Source organism: Malurus melanocephalus, unplaced genomic scaffold (genome assembly GCF_030028575.1).
Source record: "Malurus melanocephalus ecotype Western Australia unplaced genomic scaffold, MMel_1.1 scaffold_413, whole genome shotgun sequence".
Lineage (NCBI taxonomy): Eukaryota > Metazoa > Chordata > Aves > Passeriformes > Maluridae > Malurus > Malurus melanocephalus.
This window is the reverse complement of record NW_026623645.1, coordinates 413,719-431,302: the sequence shown is the minus strand read 5'-3', so window position 1 is coordinate 431,302 and position 17,584 is coordinate 413,719. Positions and strand designations below refer to the sequence as shown.

The following is a 17,584-nucleotide window of genomic DNA, read 5'->3' as shown; positions in this document are numbered from 1 at the left end:
GTTCTAAAAATCCGTATGTACACCCTCTCTTCCCTACACACAAATACAGAAGCAAGTAAAAAGAAAAGTCTAAACATAAATTGAACCTCTAGCTCAGACCTTTAAAAGAAAAACTAATTGTTCCCTGCAGGTYTTCTTTCGTATTGCTCTCCCTGGAAGCACAGAGTTTGTTGCAAAATGCCTTTTTTGTTTGTTTGTTTTTGCATGTTTGAATTCGCACAAATTTTTAAACTCTCAATAAGCATGAAGGAAGAAATAGAAACAGATCTGAATGAATTGAAATAAATAGATCTGAAACTAAAATAATTTTTGATCCTTTGAAATACTGCGAACCTTGCAATAGAAATAAGTTAGCATTGCTCACTAGAAGTTATTTTGAATTAAAAGATTCCAATTCCATTTTATAATAATTACAGGATACTCAAAACACTTTTAAAATAAAAAAATTGGGAGATTTGCTGAAAGTGACTCTCTCAGGCAGCTCTGGAAGTTCCTATGAGCATGTTTTTCATGAGAAAATAATTTGGTAGAAAAGACATCACTGGTGCTTACTGACAAATTTAGAATACAAGTTAAGTGAGTTAAGTAGCACTACTTTGGTAAATTCCCTAAAGGCACTGCAACAGGTCTAATTTCTTCAGTATTGCTATCCCAGACTCAGAAGGAAAAGCAATATCTATGAATATAAAGCAATTTATATGAACCCAATTGCTTATAAATTTGGAAGAGTGGCGTACTGACATGATAATCTGTCTCACACAACCTTTGGAAGCCAACGTTGTGCAGGAACTGGTGATTTCCAGAGGAAAATCATCAGGGCATGAGAGCTTAGAAAGCCTGATCAGGCTTTTTGTAGCTTTGTTGGTTTTTTGGGGGGATTGTTTTGGTTTGTTTTGGTTTTTTTTTTTTTGTTTTTTTTTACACACTACCATACCTGCTCTCCAATTTAAGTCTGCTTTATGTAATGCAGGCTTGCTATCTATTTGTGCCATGGAATCCTTGATGGGAGGGGGGAACATCAACCACAATACAATTCACATAAATCACTGTGACCAACTCAAATAGCTGAGCTCTCTGAAGATAGATTGTAATGGAACAGAGTCAAAACTCACAAGATACTATTTCAGCTACCAAGTCAGTATCTAAAGACTGTTTCCAAAAACTACATTGAAAACATATATAACCTTGCATCAACTTGTAGTAAATCAATTCCTCATCCTCATTAAACTCTCTGGTGAGTAAGAAGATAGAGAAAGGGTCTTTTAAGAGCTGTTCTGGCTTCTTTTTTTTTTTTTTTCAAAGTCCTCCATCTGAAAAAAAAGCAGGGATATTTTGAAGAAATTTTCYACTCTACCTTCTCAGTGCAGCCAGTGGTCTGAGCAGCCACTGACAGTTAATGCTCCTGCCATTCTYCTCACSCTGATGATGCCTGTATACATGACTTAGCTAAGCCACTTAGGACAGAATTTTCTTGGGTATTGAGGCACTTAGGATGCCAAGGGGCTCCTAGGTACATTTTCAGAAATGCCAAGGTGTCCATCCATTCAGGATGATGTAAAGTATGCCATTTCTGGCACAGGCTCTCAGATTGCCCCMTTTGGGTGCCCAAATACCTTGGAACATCTGTCATAGATCTCTGGCTTCCCAATTTCCTTCACTTCTGCAGTGGTGGCCATAATTTTTGCTCACAATTGCAAAMCTCAGAGAATTATGTGAAAATTGTTGCCCAAGTACTACATTTACTAACATTTTAAACAGAAGTAAGTTTAAAAGATCAATGGCAAAAATAAGAAAAGCATCTATCATGATCAAGCTGAACAAAATTTTGCAACAAAGGGGAACAGACTTGAAGAGGAGGGTATCAAAATTTCTAGAATCAGGAAAAAAAAAAGTTTTTCCTTAAGACAGCCTCAGAACATCATCACTACAATCCTTTACTCAAGAGTACATATGTTGTTGCAAGGTATCAGCTGACAGCACCAAATTCTGGCACAAAGCAAAGCAAAGGATGCTATTCCTGCTTGACGGTCGCTGCTTCAGTTTGGACATACAAGGGACCAGAATTGTAAACAACTAATGCTTTTCTTCACGGATGGCTTTTTTTTTTTTTTCCTAGTGTCCAATGTGGACAGCTCCAAGTCTCCTCCCCSAGGCAGAGCTTCTCATGAAGGAGACCAATTTGAGGACAAAAAGATGCAGTAATTCTTTTAGGCCCCATTTCAGCAAGGCACTTAAGCACATGCTGATGTCRATCACTGCTGAGCAAAGGACAAAAGCACATGCTAGTTTGCAACCTTTGTAAGCATCCTCCAGTCTCCATGAGCTGTTTGAACAAGCACTGGTGCTCAGCAGAATCAGGGAATAAAGCTGTGTAACTCCTGTGCTGTGAATTCATTCAGCACTGACCAAAGGACACCTTCTCTGGTCACTGCTTCTCCACCTGCACTCATGAACCCAAACAAGACTGAATTATCCATGGGACTAAGAGTTCAATTTTTGGCTTCAACAGATGAAACATGGGAGATCTACAAGTCTCCATCTACTATAAATGGCTTCCCTGCTATTGCCTATGCTACATCTTCATAATATCACTGGCATTGGACTGGGATTACTCCAAGTTTCTACACTGGTGGCATTTTTGCAGYTTCTCTTACATACAGCTTTGCCTCWATGAGWCTTTGTTTAGTTTTGTTTAAGTAACGCACCCAAATGGTGCACACTAAGGAATGTAAAGTAGATAGTAGTTACCTGAATATTATTAATGTGTATCTATGGTGAATTCAGTCTGGAGGTGATACATTTAATTATTGCTAAGAAGTCACCCTTGGTGTTATTGCCTACATACCTACAGAGCTTTGCTGTTAACCTTTCAATACTTTTATCCTCATTGGCTTTGGAGTGAGAGTTACATCAYTCAATAATGACCTGATGTTTCATGGCTTAAGAGAGAATATTGCTAAATAWATTTAGCAGTAGTAAATTATTGCTTTTAAAATTACTGCTCTGAGTTTTTAACAACCTAATTTTATCCTCAAAAAAACTTTTGAWAAAAATCTACCAAAAATATAACCAGGGAAAAAAACCCACTTCCTACAGCCATTCTGACATAGCTCAGACTTACCAAATCTGATTTTATTTTATGTCCTCTTAATTTTTATCTCCCCTCCTCCCCACCCTGGAGAGAAGTCTTACCTTTCTTCCCTTTGAACAAAATCTGGCTTGATACTCAATTTTTTCTCCTACCACAGAACGGCAGGCTTGTAAGCCACCCAATGGAAAGTCCTATTTTGGTAGAGTTTTGAGTACAAAAGAATTAGTGAATTTTAAATATCCACTAACATAGTACAAACAGTTTCTCTCTCTGACATTTGGAAAAGCATTGGAGTAGGATTTAGCTCATTTCAGATTACATKGCACACTCTGGTAAAAGGACAGATGACTCGGATTTTAGTTAATTTCCAATTCGGATAACGATGACCTTGCAGTGGAAAATGCCAATTACTGTTTAGGCTGGAAACATATTCAGTTGTTCTGAAATTCTGTATAAARTTTAGTCATTCTCTAGTAAAAATACTTCTTGTTACTTACCATGGGAAATACTGTGTTTTATCACCTGGTAAATTCAATTTGATATTCAGTCACTGTTGGGTTCTTCAGAACTTGTCCAAACTGCCCAAGACCCCTGGCTGCGACTCTTCCAGCCCAGCGCACGAGCTGATTGACAACCTCGGCTATTAGAATGTAGGAAAACTARACCCATGCACTCTGTGCTCTTTTCCATACAACACAGCTGCTAAAACTTCTGGGGAGTCCAATGATTTGTATGAGGAAATAAACAGCCAAAAGCACCCAGAGAAGCCTGTTCTCTGAGTGGCAGAAGTGCCTGCAAGGGACTGATTAAAATGGAAAACAAACTCTAAGCTGCAAACACACACTGAGAGGGAGTGGGCTGAAAATATCCTTTCTCCATCTAACCTTGTAAAGATCTAGACRTAAAATAAAAACAAGCTGTTGCATGTCCTTCTGATCATAATCTGCCCATTCCCCAACCCTGTCATACCCTCTAATTTACAAACAWACATGTAATTCAAAATAGCGAGCCTACCTATGACCTAAGATGATAACTCACTTAACACTGACAAAAAGAAGTTGCTTACTGATATCCTTCTGGGCTTAGACATGCATAGAAACCCTTCAYTCTTGTTCCCTGTAGCTTGCAAAGATACATGTGCTTCCTTCTAACCCAGTCTTAGCTTGGCATATCTGCTCTAAAAATCAGAACAAGTCTTAACATTCACAAACTAACATTTTTCTAGGAAGCTCTGTGGCTTCTTCTTTCAATAAAACCGGYTATTATTTCAAAATATATATACAACTCTCAGCAGAAATTTGGTGCTACATCTTCAAGTGTCTGAGGGAGCCACARTTCTATGTGGTTATTTACACTTCCACAAGTCCTCATACTGTAAATGCAACCTCATCAATGAGCAAACAGATCGAATATGTATGGGTAATATCCCATATGTAGTTATGCAGTCCACCTGGAACGGGCCATTTATAGCTGTGGAGTGCCCACGAGGTGCCTGTGCAGATGTGCAGGCACACAGCTGCATGCACTGCCAGGATTCTGTTGGCACGTGTGTGTATGTACTGTTGGTGTGTGAGGAGAAATGCATGGAGATCCCTGCCTGCCTCCCTGCGCAGATGGCAGAGCAGAGAGAGTGAGAGCAGACACACACTCATACGGTGGAGATTGGCTACTGCACACCTTGTCATGCCAGTGTGAAAAAGACAGTTGCAGGTTGCTGGTTTTGCAGCCATTCATTTTACATCTTGTGGGAAGGGGGGTAAAAAAAGGATTTTTCAGTTCCTTTTTTTTTTCCCCCCCCAGTAAGCATCACTGGAAGAAGACCAAAGCAGAGCAACTATAAGTTAAATATACACTTGAGCTTAGCTGCATTACATAACTCTGTAGGAGAAGCAGGCTGAAAAGATTTTTTTTTGTTTGTTTGCTTGTTTCACTTAAATCTTTGTATTTTATTTCTCTTTCTTTTCATCTCTGAGCTCCCGTTAATTTTTTCCCTCCTAGGTTCCATCATCCTCTGAAGAACGCTGGGTTTCGCAGGCAGGCGGCTAGTCACCTGCAACAACCGAGGGGTCCCGCAGAAGCTTCCAGGCTGCTGTCCGTGTCAGACGCCAGGGTTTGATCCGTGGACATGGATGAGATGTCGTTGACAGATGAGGATGGAGGGAGGCTCTCACTGCTGTTCACTGCTGCACCTGTGCTACGAAAACGAACACCAACGTGATTAAACCCGAAACCCCAGAGTTTGTCRCACCTCAAAAAGCAAAGGGTACTCACCCTGTGGCAACAAGCATGGGAGCACACAGAGCACTTTACACAGCAGCAAACGTTAGTAGAAAATGGGCCATACAAACCTTAGGCATTGGACTATACTGAATATCTTACCAGGAAATTCTCTCCCTCAACAGTCTGCTTTGAAAAGTTACACCTYGTACAGTGTTTGTCACCCCACTTGGTTTTAGCTTCTCAGAGCTTCCAAACAYCCAACAGTCAGAGGCATGCTAGGGTCATACAGTGTGTGATGAAAACAAAASCAGACCCTAGCTATTCCTCCATATTCTTCTCATAAAATTCCAGTTTTCTTATTGACAGTCTAGAACAGTGGGTGGGATCAAATCACCCAGAGGCAATGCAGAGTGTTTTCATTCTCTTGACTAAGGACAAGGTGACTAAGCCCAGGATTTCAGTTGTGACTGTATGTTTGTACACTGAACTTTACCTTGTCTCTCTAAAATTATGATGGTACCAGATATTATGCAAAAAATCACTTTGACTTCATGAAATGAAGAATGAACCTTCTTGAGATTATCATTAATGCACACCCCTGAATATTATCAGAAATTATCTGTCCTATAAATTCAGATAACTGAATGACAAATACAAAACCATGTAAAGAATGTAATTGTCATGCACCTGTGACTGGTCAACTGTTACTGCCCATTAACCTCAGCTCAAACTAAAGTTCTCAGAGTMGCCAAAACCTGTTTGATTGGCATTTTTTCTTTCCACTGAACTTTCAGGTGATGGGTTTGTTGGTGGTCTTTATACCAAAATTATCACTGTTTCAGTCTGAGAGGGATATATTAATTTTCATTACATATTCATGACAATAAAATGTGTAATTTTGTATAATCTTGCACAGCTAGAAATTACAGCTAGTCTTTGTTCTGCAGTGGATATAATTTCATTCTTAGGTCTGAGAATTTTCTCAGCCAACTTTTACAGGCTTTCATTTCTGCAGAATAGCTAGAAGTTATTACCCGTTGTCTAATAAAACTACAAAACTCATCTRTTCCTCAGAGATTAATAGACATCTCTACAGCCTAGGCTAAATATATGATGCTATGGGCACAGGGAAAGGATTTCTGTCACTTTCCAGTTTGCAATAAAAACATTACTTTGAGAAAACAAGCCACCATACTACACCTTCAACCACTATTCTATATTCCTCAACTTCTTCCCTTTGTACACATCAACTGTAAATATGCACAAAGGAGAGACRGATATGCTCACATTCAGAGCTCCAGATGGGAACTGCTTTCTGCTGTTCTAGTAGTACATTACGGCATCAGAACCAACCTTAAATTAATTTACTCTCCTTATATATTTGGAAAATAAAATTTTGTAAGTGCTGCAAAAATACAGAGCAATCTTAACAAAGTCTGACTGGTTACTGCAGACAGCAATCATCCATCCTCTCTGCCAGAAAATGTGTTTTTCAAAGGGTTTTTTGCACGTACTTCATCATCCAGTGCAATACTGTTACTTCATGCTTACATGGTATTTAATCATGTGGCATTTTATTTATGAAAACGCTAATCAGTCAAGACAAGCRCATTTATGTGCAGTCAAAATATGACTGAATTCATTTATATTAATGACTAAACAATATATTACCTTTCTAAATGTTTGCTATGCTGGGCAGAAGCCTGCCATTAAGTCACAGATACTGTCCTATGAATCAAATGGGAAGAATTCCAGTGGCTTCAATCAACTTTTGATCAAGCTGTCGCTGTGCAGCTTTCTTTGAAGAACACATACTCAGCCAGGCAAAATAACTGAAGAAGTAGCTTTAGAAATTTCAGAAGAAAGACCGCAGAAATTGTACAGATGAAGATTTWGTTACACTCTGTCTCGTTCAATACCACTGAATTCAATAAATCCTGCCACACTCTTTTCAGCAGGTATCCATGCAGCCCATAAGTTTCTGGAAATTGCATTTTTATGGCTATTCCTAGCTTTCAACACAATTCCAATGACACAACACACAGACATGATAGCTGCTGCTGCAGTCCCAAAGTCCCCAGACTCAGAGAGTACCCACAAAAACAAATGAAACCACACTAAACTTCAAGGACAGACTTAAATAGCTCAGCAGCACAAAGCAGCACTTGGGCAGAAACACTCAGAAGCCCAAACAAAAGCTGTCCTAGGCTGGAAGGAATGCTCCATCTGCTGTGCTCAGCACCTGCCTGGTGCTACAGCAGCTTGTTCCTGGAGGGATGTATGCCAGGTGAGACAGTGCAGATATGACAGAGGTGCACTCAAAAGGAAAAAAAGCCCCATTTATAAAGTTGCTRTTTGACAGGAAGCTTCTCACTGGCTGCAGGAAAGGTGCTAAAGGTTAGAGCAGGTGAGAAACAACTTCTGGGATCTGTTCCTGGCTCTGCCACTGACTTGACAGCTTCTCTTTTAAGCCACACTTCAGCTTCCGTGCTGTAAAGCAGGGATTCCTTCCTCAGAGGAGGTGCTATTAAACAGCACCATGGAAGTGCCTCTTCCATGACTTCAGCTGTGAAGTGGTACAGACTTGGGGGTAAAAAAGCTGAAAAGAGAACTGCAGCTTTTGGTGTTTCCAAAAAAAGCCCAGTGTCTGTCTTGGGGATTTGCTCAGCTTCTTATAAATTGTGTAAATAGAAACTCTTGGCACTGAGTGTCGCAGGGCTTGGCAAGTCCATAAGCTGCTTAATTTCATCTTCACATGGCAGAAGAGAGCTAGTAAAGGTGTCCAGTAGTTCCTGGGTGATGGCACCAAAACTGCCCCAATCAGACAGCAAGTAAAAGCCAGGAAAGGAAGAATAAAATATCTATTTTCATCTAGAATGGGAACGCTAAAAACAAGCTGCACTAAGATCTGTGCTATTTACTACAGTCCATAGTATAGTAGGAGTACATTTATAGAAAGGAGAARACAGTTGAAAATGTTATGTGTGAAACTACTGCTAGGTAGTGAAGGCTGGGGGCGAGTGCGAGAGGAGGTTAGATAGTATGGACAGAACTTACATTTAATTCTAAATAATCTATAACCTTGTATTAAACTATTTTTTTCAATACTGCTGTTTGATAATGTCAATCAGAAACAATTTTTTTTTTGAGAGGCAGAAGCAGCCTCTGCTGGGAACAATTTCTGACACTTGATTTTACTCACTGGACATGGGCATGAGGGGCAGGTACTGGACTTTCCCCCCAAAGCTTAAATGTTRTACTAAAGAACAGAGCAAGAGATTGAAATCCCGATTCACAGGCACTCCAAGTGGCTCAGTCAATGGGCAATAATTATCCCTGGTGCTGTCAGCTTCAGCAGGTTACCCCAAAACTCTGATCAAGTAATCATGGAAACTAATCTCCAGCTTGCTTGCTATGATTATTGATGGARCACTAAATCTTAGCTTTCTGAATTCTTGCCAAGAACACCAACCAATGAGTAATGTGWGTGTAGAGTCTCTCTCATTTTCCTTATGCTCAGAACTGGTGTTTTACCTCTTTCTTCCAGTATTTCATTCAGCTGAAAATTTAAGTCTGGCACACAAAGTGAAGAAAAACAGGAAATCTACTGTTTCATGATACAGTCTCATCTGACAGCAGTTTTAAAATATTTGCTGAACTTGTTGGTGCCTAACATTCCAGAAACAGCCAAAGGGAAACAGCAGAAGAAATACAGGTAAAAAATTACTATTTTGTGTGTTTGAAAATGTTTTACATAAAAAATAAAAACCTTCCACATAGGAAAAAGAGAATATGAAATACATAAAGAAATCCCTGGGTAGTTAATTCCCAAAGCAAGCAATTACAATGTTTCTTGATCATGAATCAGCCTGCAACCACAATTCTGCAAGGCAGAAAAATTTAACAATGAGGAYTTATCAGATAATTGTTAGGGCCCCAGATTTCTTTTCAGTGGTGGCACCACAGTTCGGTAAATTAAATCTGCAATTTCTGTACTTTGTCTGTGACTTGGCAAGAACACAGTGGATTGTTTCCAATATATTACTTCATCCATGTCAAAATCCAGGTGCAAGGCTCGTGCTCCAATATCACCACCCAGCTCTTTATTAGCTCCCTCCACTGTTGCCATGTTTCCCCCTGTCCTGTCATTTACTAGTGATGCATTCTTGTTCTGACATTACCTTAGCTCAGCAGCAAGGGAAAAATGAGAATGCAAAAAAAAAAAAAAATCTCCATGAAAATATGCAGAGAATAATTAGTTAAATGATTTTATTTTGAGGAAAGGTAGTTTTACCTTTAAATGCTGCTGGAACACTGTGCTCAAAATCTGGGCACTTCAAGTCTGCCAGTGAAAGTGTACCTTCACAAATATGTATTTCTGTCTACTGGCAGTCACAGTTTGCATTCCTGTGAAAAGACTGTTGATGTGAATTTTCCTCAGAAAAAATTAAGTTGTGATCTTTTTTGTGACAGAACTTCCTAAGAGTCAGTGGTTGAAGACAACTTTCCCTTCTCATTGAAGAGTCATCAAACCTGTCAGCTAGCTGTTCTAATGTGATCAGACTCCTGTGAGGATAGACTGCCAGAGTASTATCACACACCTCCATGGGGCTGGGGTGGGGGTCAGGTGTGCAGTGTTGTGTGTCCAACAGATTGATTTGAGCTAACATCACCAGTTTCATTTGCATCGACTGGCAAAGTATTGGTCCAATTATCCACCCGTGTGCAGTATGAAAWTATTAGTGTGAGATAAACCTCCACACCCACAGGAATGTAATCTGTAACCACAGACCTTTCCACAGACAATGGCAGGACAATTATCTCTCAAACTGCAAGACGACCATTTTTCAAGTATTACCATGACAGTGGAGTGCAATTAATAAAGGTCAACCCATCAGAAGCACTAGGTTTCCTAAAAACCTCTTAAACGGGCTTGCACAATTGCAAGTGTAGCCTGTTTCAGCAATCTTCGTTCTCTCTTTTCCAGTACAGAACACAYATCAAAGTTATTCAATGGGGCTGAGTACCTGAAGGAGAAGGCTGTCCTTTTACTACGCCATTTTTAGTCTTTTCTTCAGAATTCATTACTTCTTTGTAGATGAGTTCTGGAAGAGAGAATTGCATCTGTTACTAGCAGGGACCAGTGCCTGTGACCAGGAACAAAATCACTATCACACAGTGCTGGAGCCTTGCCCTGAGCTCCCTAAGCCTTTGTCTTCCCAAGTCTGACAGCTCTACTTGCTACTTTCTCTTCCATTCCCCTCCTCTCCTCTCATCTCCTTTTGGAGCTGCATTGAGACAAATGGGATTCAACCAGAGCACATGAATTGTTTAACGCTGCACTATCTAGAAGAGGAGCAGCACAGTAATAAAACACTTTTTTTACTGTGGCTAAAATAGTGATGCACTGCCCTCCTGAACAGTACTCTGTTCTCCAGATGATATCCTCAGATTTCAGTGAAGCTTTTATATTTTTATTTTATTATGTTTTTGCCATTTTGCCACTAAAAYACCCCTTCCCCTGTACTTCTAAACTGCAATTACCTTTCCATTCCTCGATTGTGTGTTCCCTTTCATCCAGCTGTTTATCATATATCTGAGGAGGAGGCTGCAAGAAAGAAACAAAACTGTTTAGTCAATTGCCTGTGATATGGTAAATAATTAAGAATAATTATTTAAAGATAATTTCTCTTCTCCCTCTCTGCAATCCATCCTATACATGCAAAAACACATGAAAAACATTTGAATATTAAAGGRATTAACACTTCTGGAAGTCAACTCTTTTGGTAGAAGAAATCAACATACTTCTCTGTTTTCCTTTCTTAAACAGGAGGCATAGCTGCAGTTGAAATAAAACCCAGGTCAACAATGTCACTGTGCTTGCACTGAGCCAAGGAATTCCACACACAAATTGTTTGCACCAGCAGAAGTACCGTCAGAATACCAACGCTCATCTTCATTAATTAGCAGTAACATTAACATACTAATTTTTAAGCTGCTCTTTAGATTTGCTGCCATACAAACTTCCCAAAATAACTCTAATTTTTAAGTAAGTCTCCCTGCCACAGTTTCTAACCCATATTCCCAATTTCCAAGTTTTCCAGTATATGTACTTATATGTAACTTATATTTTTTTTTAAATTGTGTTTCTCTTAGTTGGTGGGAATGTCACAGGACTGGCAGATCCTGGAATTTACGGAGACAAAGTCACCTAGAGTTTCAGGGAGGCTGAATACCCACTTTCAGTGGGYAACTCAGCCATGTGTTCATTGCCTCTCCTGATTTTGGCTGCCAAATACAGCAGCCAAGAAAGGCAGAAGAGTCTCCCCTCCTTCTTTCTACCAAGAAGCTTCAGCATCTGAGCTAAGATGTATCTAACAAAGATGGAAGCAAGATTTATGACACTTTCCTTGCTCATATCTATTTCCTCTGACTTTCATCTTGGGCACTTGCCATTGTGTCCCTTTCAAAACATCCTCCTATTAAATACATGCTTACCAAACTGTTTCCTTGAATCATAAAAATTCAGAAATTTTCTCTTGGGACTCTAACTCCATCAATCCATTAAGCCATTTGCACACTACGAATACAACTGAAAATGTWATAGCTCAGTGACATGATATGGATCAGGAAAATTACGTGATAGCTGAAGTGGACAAGTCCACTGAAAGCAAGAGAAGTTTCCTCAGAGTGGCATTTGTGTCAGGGCTAAAGATAAGGTGAAGTCATGGATTGCCAAGTCTCATAGCTGAGAAGGTGCTGGGATAACACCCTGAGTTACAGTGAGTGCCAGGCCTCAGCAGGGGTACCTGAGGTGTTTCTGTATCAGCAAGATACCCTGTAAGGGTCTGAGCCCCAAACCAATGCAGCTGTTCCCTTATTCAGCATAACAACCCTTCTCAGTCCTTTCCAGGGAGCCCTAATGCCACCAAGATCAGTGCARCCTCTGTGGGGATTCTGTGTTTCTGCTGACGGTGCTGCCAGAGAGGGGGATTCTACAAGACTGAGGTGATCCTCACCACGGACCAGTTGGATGGGACAAACAAGCTCCACTCCTCCATCTGAGCTTGCTGGACTCCTGCTCAGCCACTCAGCCAGCTTTGGAGCATGCATTTCCTACTCGGAAAAGCAGAAAAAGCTGGCCAAGACAAGGAAATTGGGGGCTAGGAATTTACAGGAGCAGCAGGGGAGGCATTTGGCTGAGCTGCAGCTGAGCCACAGCRACAGAACCACCTCTTCTCTGCCAGGTGCAAAGGAAAAGGGCAAACCAAGTTGGACAAGAAGATCCTGAAAGTACCTTCCTTTCTAAAAGCTTCAGGGAAAGKCCTATGAAAAGCACTGGTGGGAGTAAAATTGCATCTATCAAGTATGAACACTCTTTTTACACCTTCCATAGAAAACCTAGTATTTCTCCCCCAGACAGAAATAAGAGGAAAGATTCCTTTACTACTTTAATTCCCGAACATAAACTGCAGAAAAAGGAATGAATGATCAGATGCACATACCAGTTCTCAATTCACACAGCCACAGAATCTTTGGCTTATGATTCTTCTAATTTTTCACCTATATCTTAAACTGGGACATTTGACTAATACACAACAAGAAAATCAGTARTAATCATTGCYTAGAYTAACACATTCTGGAAACATTTTCCRGGGAGAGAGCCCGGAATAACCTCTCCTGCTACCAAGCTCCTATTTTTCTACAGAGTGAAACAAGGGAGAGCAACCAAACTGTCCTTCACACACTGCAGGATGCCAGAAGCTGCACCTGCACAGCATTCCACTGCTCTGCCAGGGTTTATTTTGCAGACTTTTACTTGTGAGCTAGCAGAACCCATGGCTATAAAACATGGCTCTTGGCAGGCATGAGAGAGCCAAGGGTAACAAATATTCAGCAGGATAGTGGCATGAATAAATAAATCCCTGCTCTTCACAGAGGCAGGATCTATAACTATAAAGCCTGTCCATYGCACAGTTGAATGGAGCTCTACTGCAAGGCCAGGCCAGTGCTTCACACTGGGAGAAGTGAAGCTTTCCCATCAAAATGCCCTGAGCTCTCGTATTTTCAAGGCACAGAGATGAGCTGAGAATACAAAAACTATTTCAAGAATTTATTTTCCCACAACTCTCTTTAATCCCAATGAGAACCACAAAACTTATCACACTGTTATCAATACATTGTAATCCCCTCCAGGGTGATCACCCTTTTTCTGCTAACTTGTTTGCTTTGTGGTAGGTTTTAAAGCCAATTTCTAAAATTAGAGGGAGAAGGGAGCTTTTAAAAGATAACACACAAGTATTKTCACAGCAATGGAGCAATCAGCTGCTGCCATACCCAGGTCCTCCTGGGCACCTGATTTCAGTCTTGGTGCAAAGGTTGCCTAAAACTGACTTCGCTACTTAAATCAAACATCTTTGAAAATGACTGAGTTCATAAGCATTAGCTTTCCATGTGGATGCAGCTGCAGGGTTGCAGTAGTATAAATCCTTCATACTGCACACACCAGCTGAGAGTGGTATAATTTATTAAGTGTTTAAAAAAAACTGGATGTGGCACTCAGTGCCWTTAGYTGATAAGGTGTTAGGTCACAGGTTGGACTTGATGGTCTCCAAGTCTTTTCCAGTCTAGTTAATTGTATGATTCTCTAGGTCTCAGAAAAAGTATATAGTGCAACTGGCATTAAATCAAGGCAGGGTGTGGATCAATCCTATGGGTGGCAGCATCTAGCTTCAGTTTAAGGCAGCCATTTTCTCCCCAAACAAGACTGATTTGTAAGCAGTTGCATTGGCGAMAATAATGAAGAATAGAATCTATTTCTGGATGTGGAAGCAAAGAAATGAATTAAATTTTTCTTGCAGATATTAAAAAAAATCCCCTTGTTGTTTCCATGGGGCTTGGCTTTTCTATTTTACAAATTGATTTTCAAACTACTTTTGCATTAAATGTAACATTCATTCAACACAATAAAAACTAAACAAAACAAAATAAAACAAAACAAAACAACCAAAACCCCCCCAAACAATAGAAAATATCCACATGGATCTTTTTCTGGGGAAAAAAAAAAGAAAAAGGCAAACCAAACAAACAAATAATCAAAACCCACCAAATAAAACCAAACTAAAAAGCAAAATACACAAAAGGCAAGGGGGATTTATGTGGCCTGATAAACAGCAGGAGACTACTGGATTTGTTAAACACCATTCTAATATCCAGGGAGGGGAAGGTTTTCACAAGAGAAAAARGCAAAACATATGTTGAAGCTGATGTATTCTCATTTTCCCAAAGCAACACAGATTAGTTCGTATGCCAAAGCAAAGGGGCTGAAAAGCAAAGGGCTGGAAAGCAAAGGGGCTGAAGCTCCCACTTGGGCAAATCACGCCATCTCTGCCTCTGCCTCTGCAGAGCCAGTGCCAGCACAGTGGAGACCTTGGGATGAGCTGTTTTTAGAAAGCTTGGCAGAGCAAGGCCTGAGTCTGCATCTGTTCCCAGCGTGGCAGGGTCCAGAGCAATAACTGTGGTGTGGCACAACAGGACAGCGATAGTTAGGAGTATGGAGATAAAAGAGGGAACTGGAGGCTGCAAAAGTTAATGGTGTGAGGTTAAACATTTTGTTAAATAGCTTAGATCCTCATAAAAGTGAGTATAAAAATTCCTTGGTGTTTTGCTACAACCTAAATTGTGTTACTGATACCATTTATATATTTATTCTTGCAGTGCAAACCCTAGTGCACCACCGTGCTTGTCACCAGAGGTCTGGCATCCCTATCTAGGAAGTTCTTGGGATTTCACCCTGCATTGCCAAGGGATTCCACAGTGGGCTGGGCATGACCTCAGCTATGGATAYGGAAGAAAAGATTACTCTAGACCCATGCATTCCTTGGAATCTCTGCAGAGACTTTTGGAAAACTCCACGCATAGTGTGCATCAAAGAAACTGCAGCCTGAGCTGTTTGCGAACAGCTGGACCATAAGGATGCCATGCAGCAGGAGTCAGSATTACTTGGCTCCACACAGATGAGTGAACAGCTTGCAGATACAACAARCAAGCTGGGAAAAGATTAAGTTTGGTTCGAAAAAGAAGAAAAGAAATGCCTCTTTCTTCTCTAATCACACCTCCTCACTGACATTAACAAAGGTTTTTGTAGAAGCTGTGCTCAGCTTCCATAATCAATCAGCTATAAATGGCTAGATGTTGTTGACTAGAGGAAATAYCCGTGCTTGTGCAGGAAGCAGAGCTGCACACTTCTTTCGTGAGACAACAGATGCACACCATCAATCTCTAAGCAGAAAACCAAACCCTGTACCTGAGTGCTAAAAAATGTGGCAGCTCATCGAAGAGTTTAGTTAYAACACCTATGCACACAGAGCTGAGYKAGAGAAAAGAGCACCAGAAAAGATGCACAACCTGACAGCCTTGCTTTTGTCATGAAATAAAGGTGACACCTTCTTTGAAGAGTTTYTGGGAAGGCCACAGAGCTATCCAAAGTGCTTCTCCATCATGATGGATGCTCAGCATTCACACGTAAAATAAGAGGTGGGTGAGRTTTTTGGGTGTTTTTCTACTGAAAAACTATGAACCTTGAAATGAATTTAAACCAATTGTATTTAACAGCTGGTCACAGATAGTTTATATAGRGCTAAGATAATACAGCAGCAGTTTCTGTCCTGGACCTTAGACTGAGACCCATAAACCAAGTTCTCCTCACAAACAACATTGGAAACAGCATCACATTAATAGAGGGTAACACACAGATTGGCATGCACAGAAAAAATGAATGATAGTTCACAACTCAGCCCCTTGTGGATGTACCTAGATGCAGAAATAATCCAGTGAAATAGATATCCTACGAAAATAAAACCAGTAATGAAAGCTGTGAGAATTAAAGTTAATAAACCCCCACAAAATCTATCAATGTTGTGAAATTCTGTCAACACAGAGAAAAGCTTAAAAGGAGTATTTTTAACATCTGATTTTTTCTGTTTCATAGAACTCTCTTCTAAATGGATGGCATATATCAGATAACAAACAATAACGACAGGTACTGCAAAATCCAAGACAAATTTTGAAACCAGTTAACAGAAAACATCATACAATACTTTATGGCACATTTTGCTACTACATTGTTTCCCATGAGGTGGGACAATACTTTTCCCAAGTAGGWATCAATATGAGATCACACATATATTCAAAAGGTTACCAAATGGAATCTAGTATGAAGTGAAGGGTTTCTTCAAATATATCAATATCAAAAGGAAGAACTTCTTTACTATGGTAAAGGATATGTCTAAGAATCCATTTTGTTTACGATTTGAATATTTTGGGATAAAAAACAGTGATCTGAAAATAGGCATRAGCATTAGCATAGATATGAAAATTTAAATATCAGATTTGGGGTTTATTCACAAATCATTTCAATGAAGGTAGAGAATGTATAGCAACTTCAAAAAAAAAAGGCAGCTGTGTAAATGGAAACAATCTCAAGCACAGCATTTTCAGACAGGAAAACAGAAAAGCTAATATGTCATCAGGGAGATACTGAGATTATCTACAATAAACAGGATAGTCTTCATGTAGAGGCAAGAGGTATTGGAAACCTCTTCTTTCCTAAAAATAGAACAAGAGCAATTTGAGGGAGAAAAGGTATCGTGTGTGTCATTTATTCATGATAATAGTCCAAATGCTGTTATATAAGTAAATATCATAACACGAAAATAATAATATTTGTTTAAAGGTGGATCTGAGACAGTTTATGCATATAACTTCCAGGAAGGAGTCTTGAACTGAAATGCAAAACAGAGAAATAAAGTCTATAGGTTCCTATTCTGATTTTACAATAGGTTTCCTGGGTAATATTAGCAAATAATACTTTTGCCCTGTGAACTCTTGTTTCCCTACATTTAAATTAGGTGTGAAGATTGATAACCTATTTTAACAGTTCCTAAAATCTTGTGAATTCCACACAATCCAAGCCTTATATTATCTGTATGGTCTCCTATTTTTTAAAAACACCAATTTTAGCTGTAATTGGCTGAATACAGAAWTTTTAATACCTGAACTGTAAAGCTATTCAAGCAATTTCAGATCAATGATGCATGCTTTGCAGGACCTAAAACTGTGACTTTCTTATCAGAGATACTGTGGTAAGCTGCAACTGCACAAAAGAACCAGGCAAACCACCGATGTTAAGACTAAAGAATTCCCTCCAAATCCAAAATCCACCAGGTAAGCTCAAAAGCCATGCAAGGCCTGTTTCTAGCTGTATGCTGACCG

General features: G+C 39.8%; 1 protein-coding gene across 4 annotated transcripts in view; it reads right to left on the bottom strand.

Moving 5' to 3' along the window:
• Positions 1-884: 884 nt before the first annotated feature.
• Positions 885-17,584, bottom strand: part of MAPK10 (mitogen-activated protein kinase 10) — a 75,746-nt gene continuing 59,046 nt past the window's right edge. For 3 of the 4 annotated variants that reach the window (XM_057379628.1, XM_057379629.1, XM_057379630.1), the window contains exons 10-12: positions 10,856-10,919; positions 10,339-10,416; positions 885-5,280 (exon numbers count right to left, since the gene is read on the bottom strand). In XM_057379628.1, coding sequence (XP_057235611.1) covers positions 5,138-5,280; positions 10,339-10,416; positions 10,856-10,919 — 285 coding nt within the window. In that variant the 3' untranslated portion in view covers positions 885-5,137. Of the gene's footprint in view, positions 5,286-10,338; positions 10,417-10,855; positions 10,920-17,584 lie in introns of all 4 variants that reach the window. The other variant, XM_057379632.1, reaches the window with a different exon arrangement.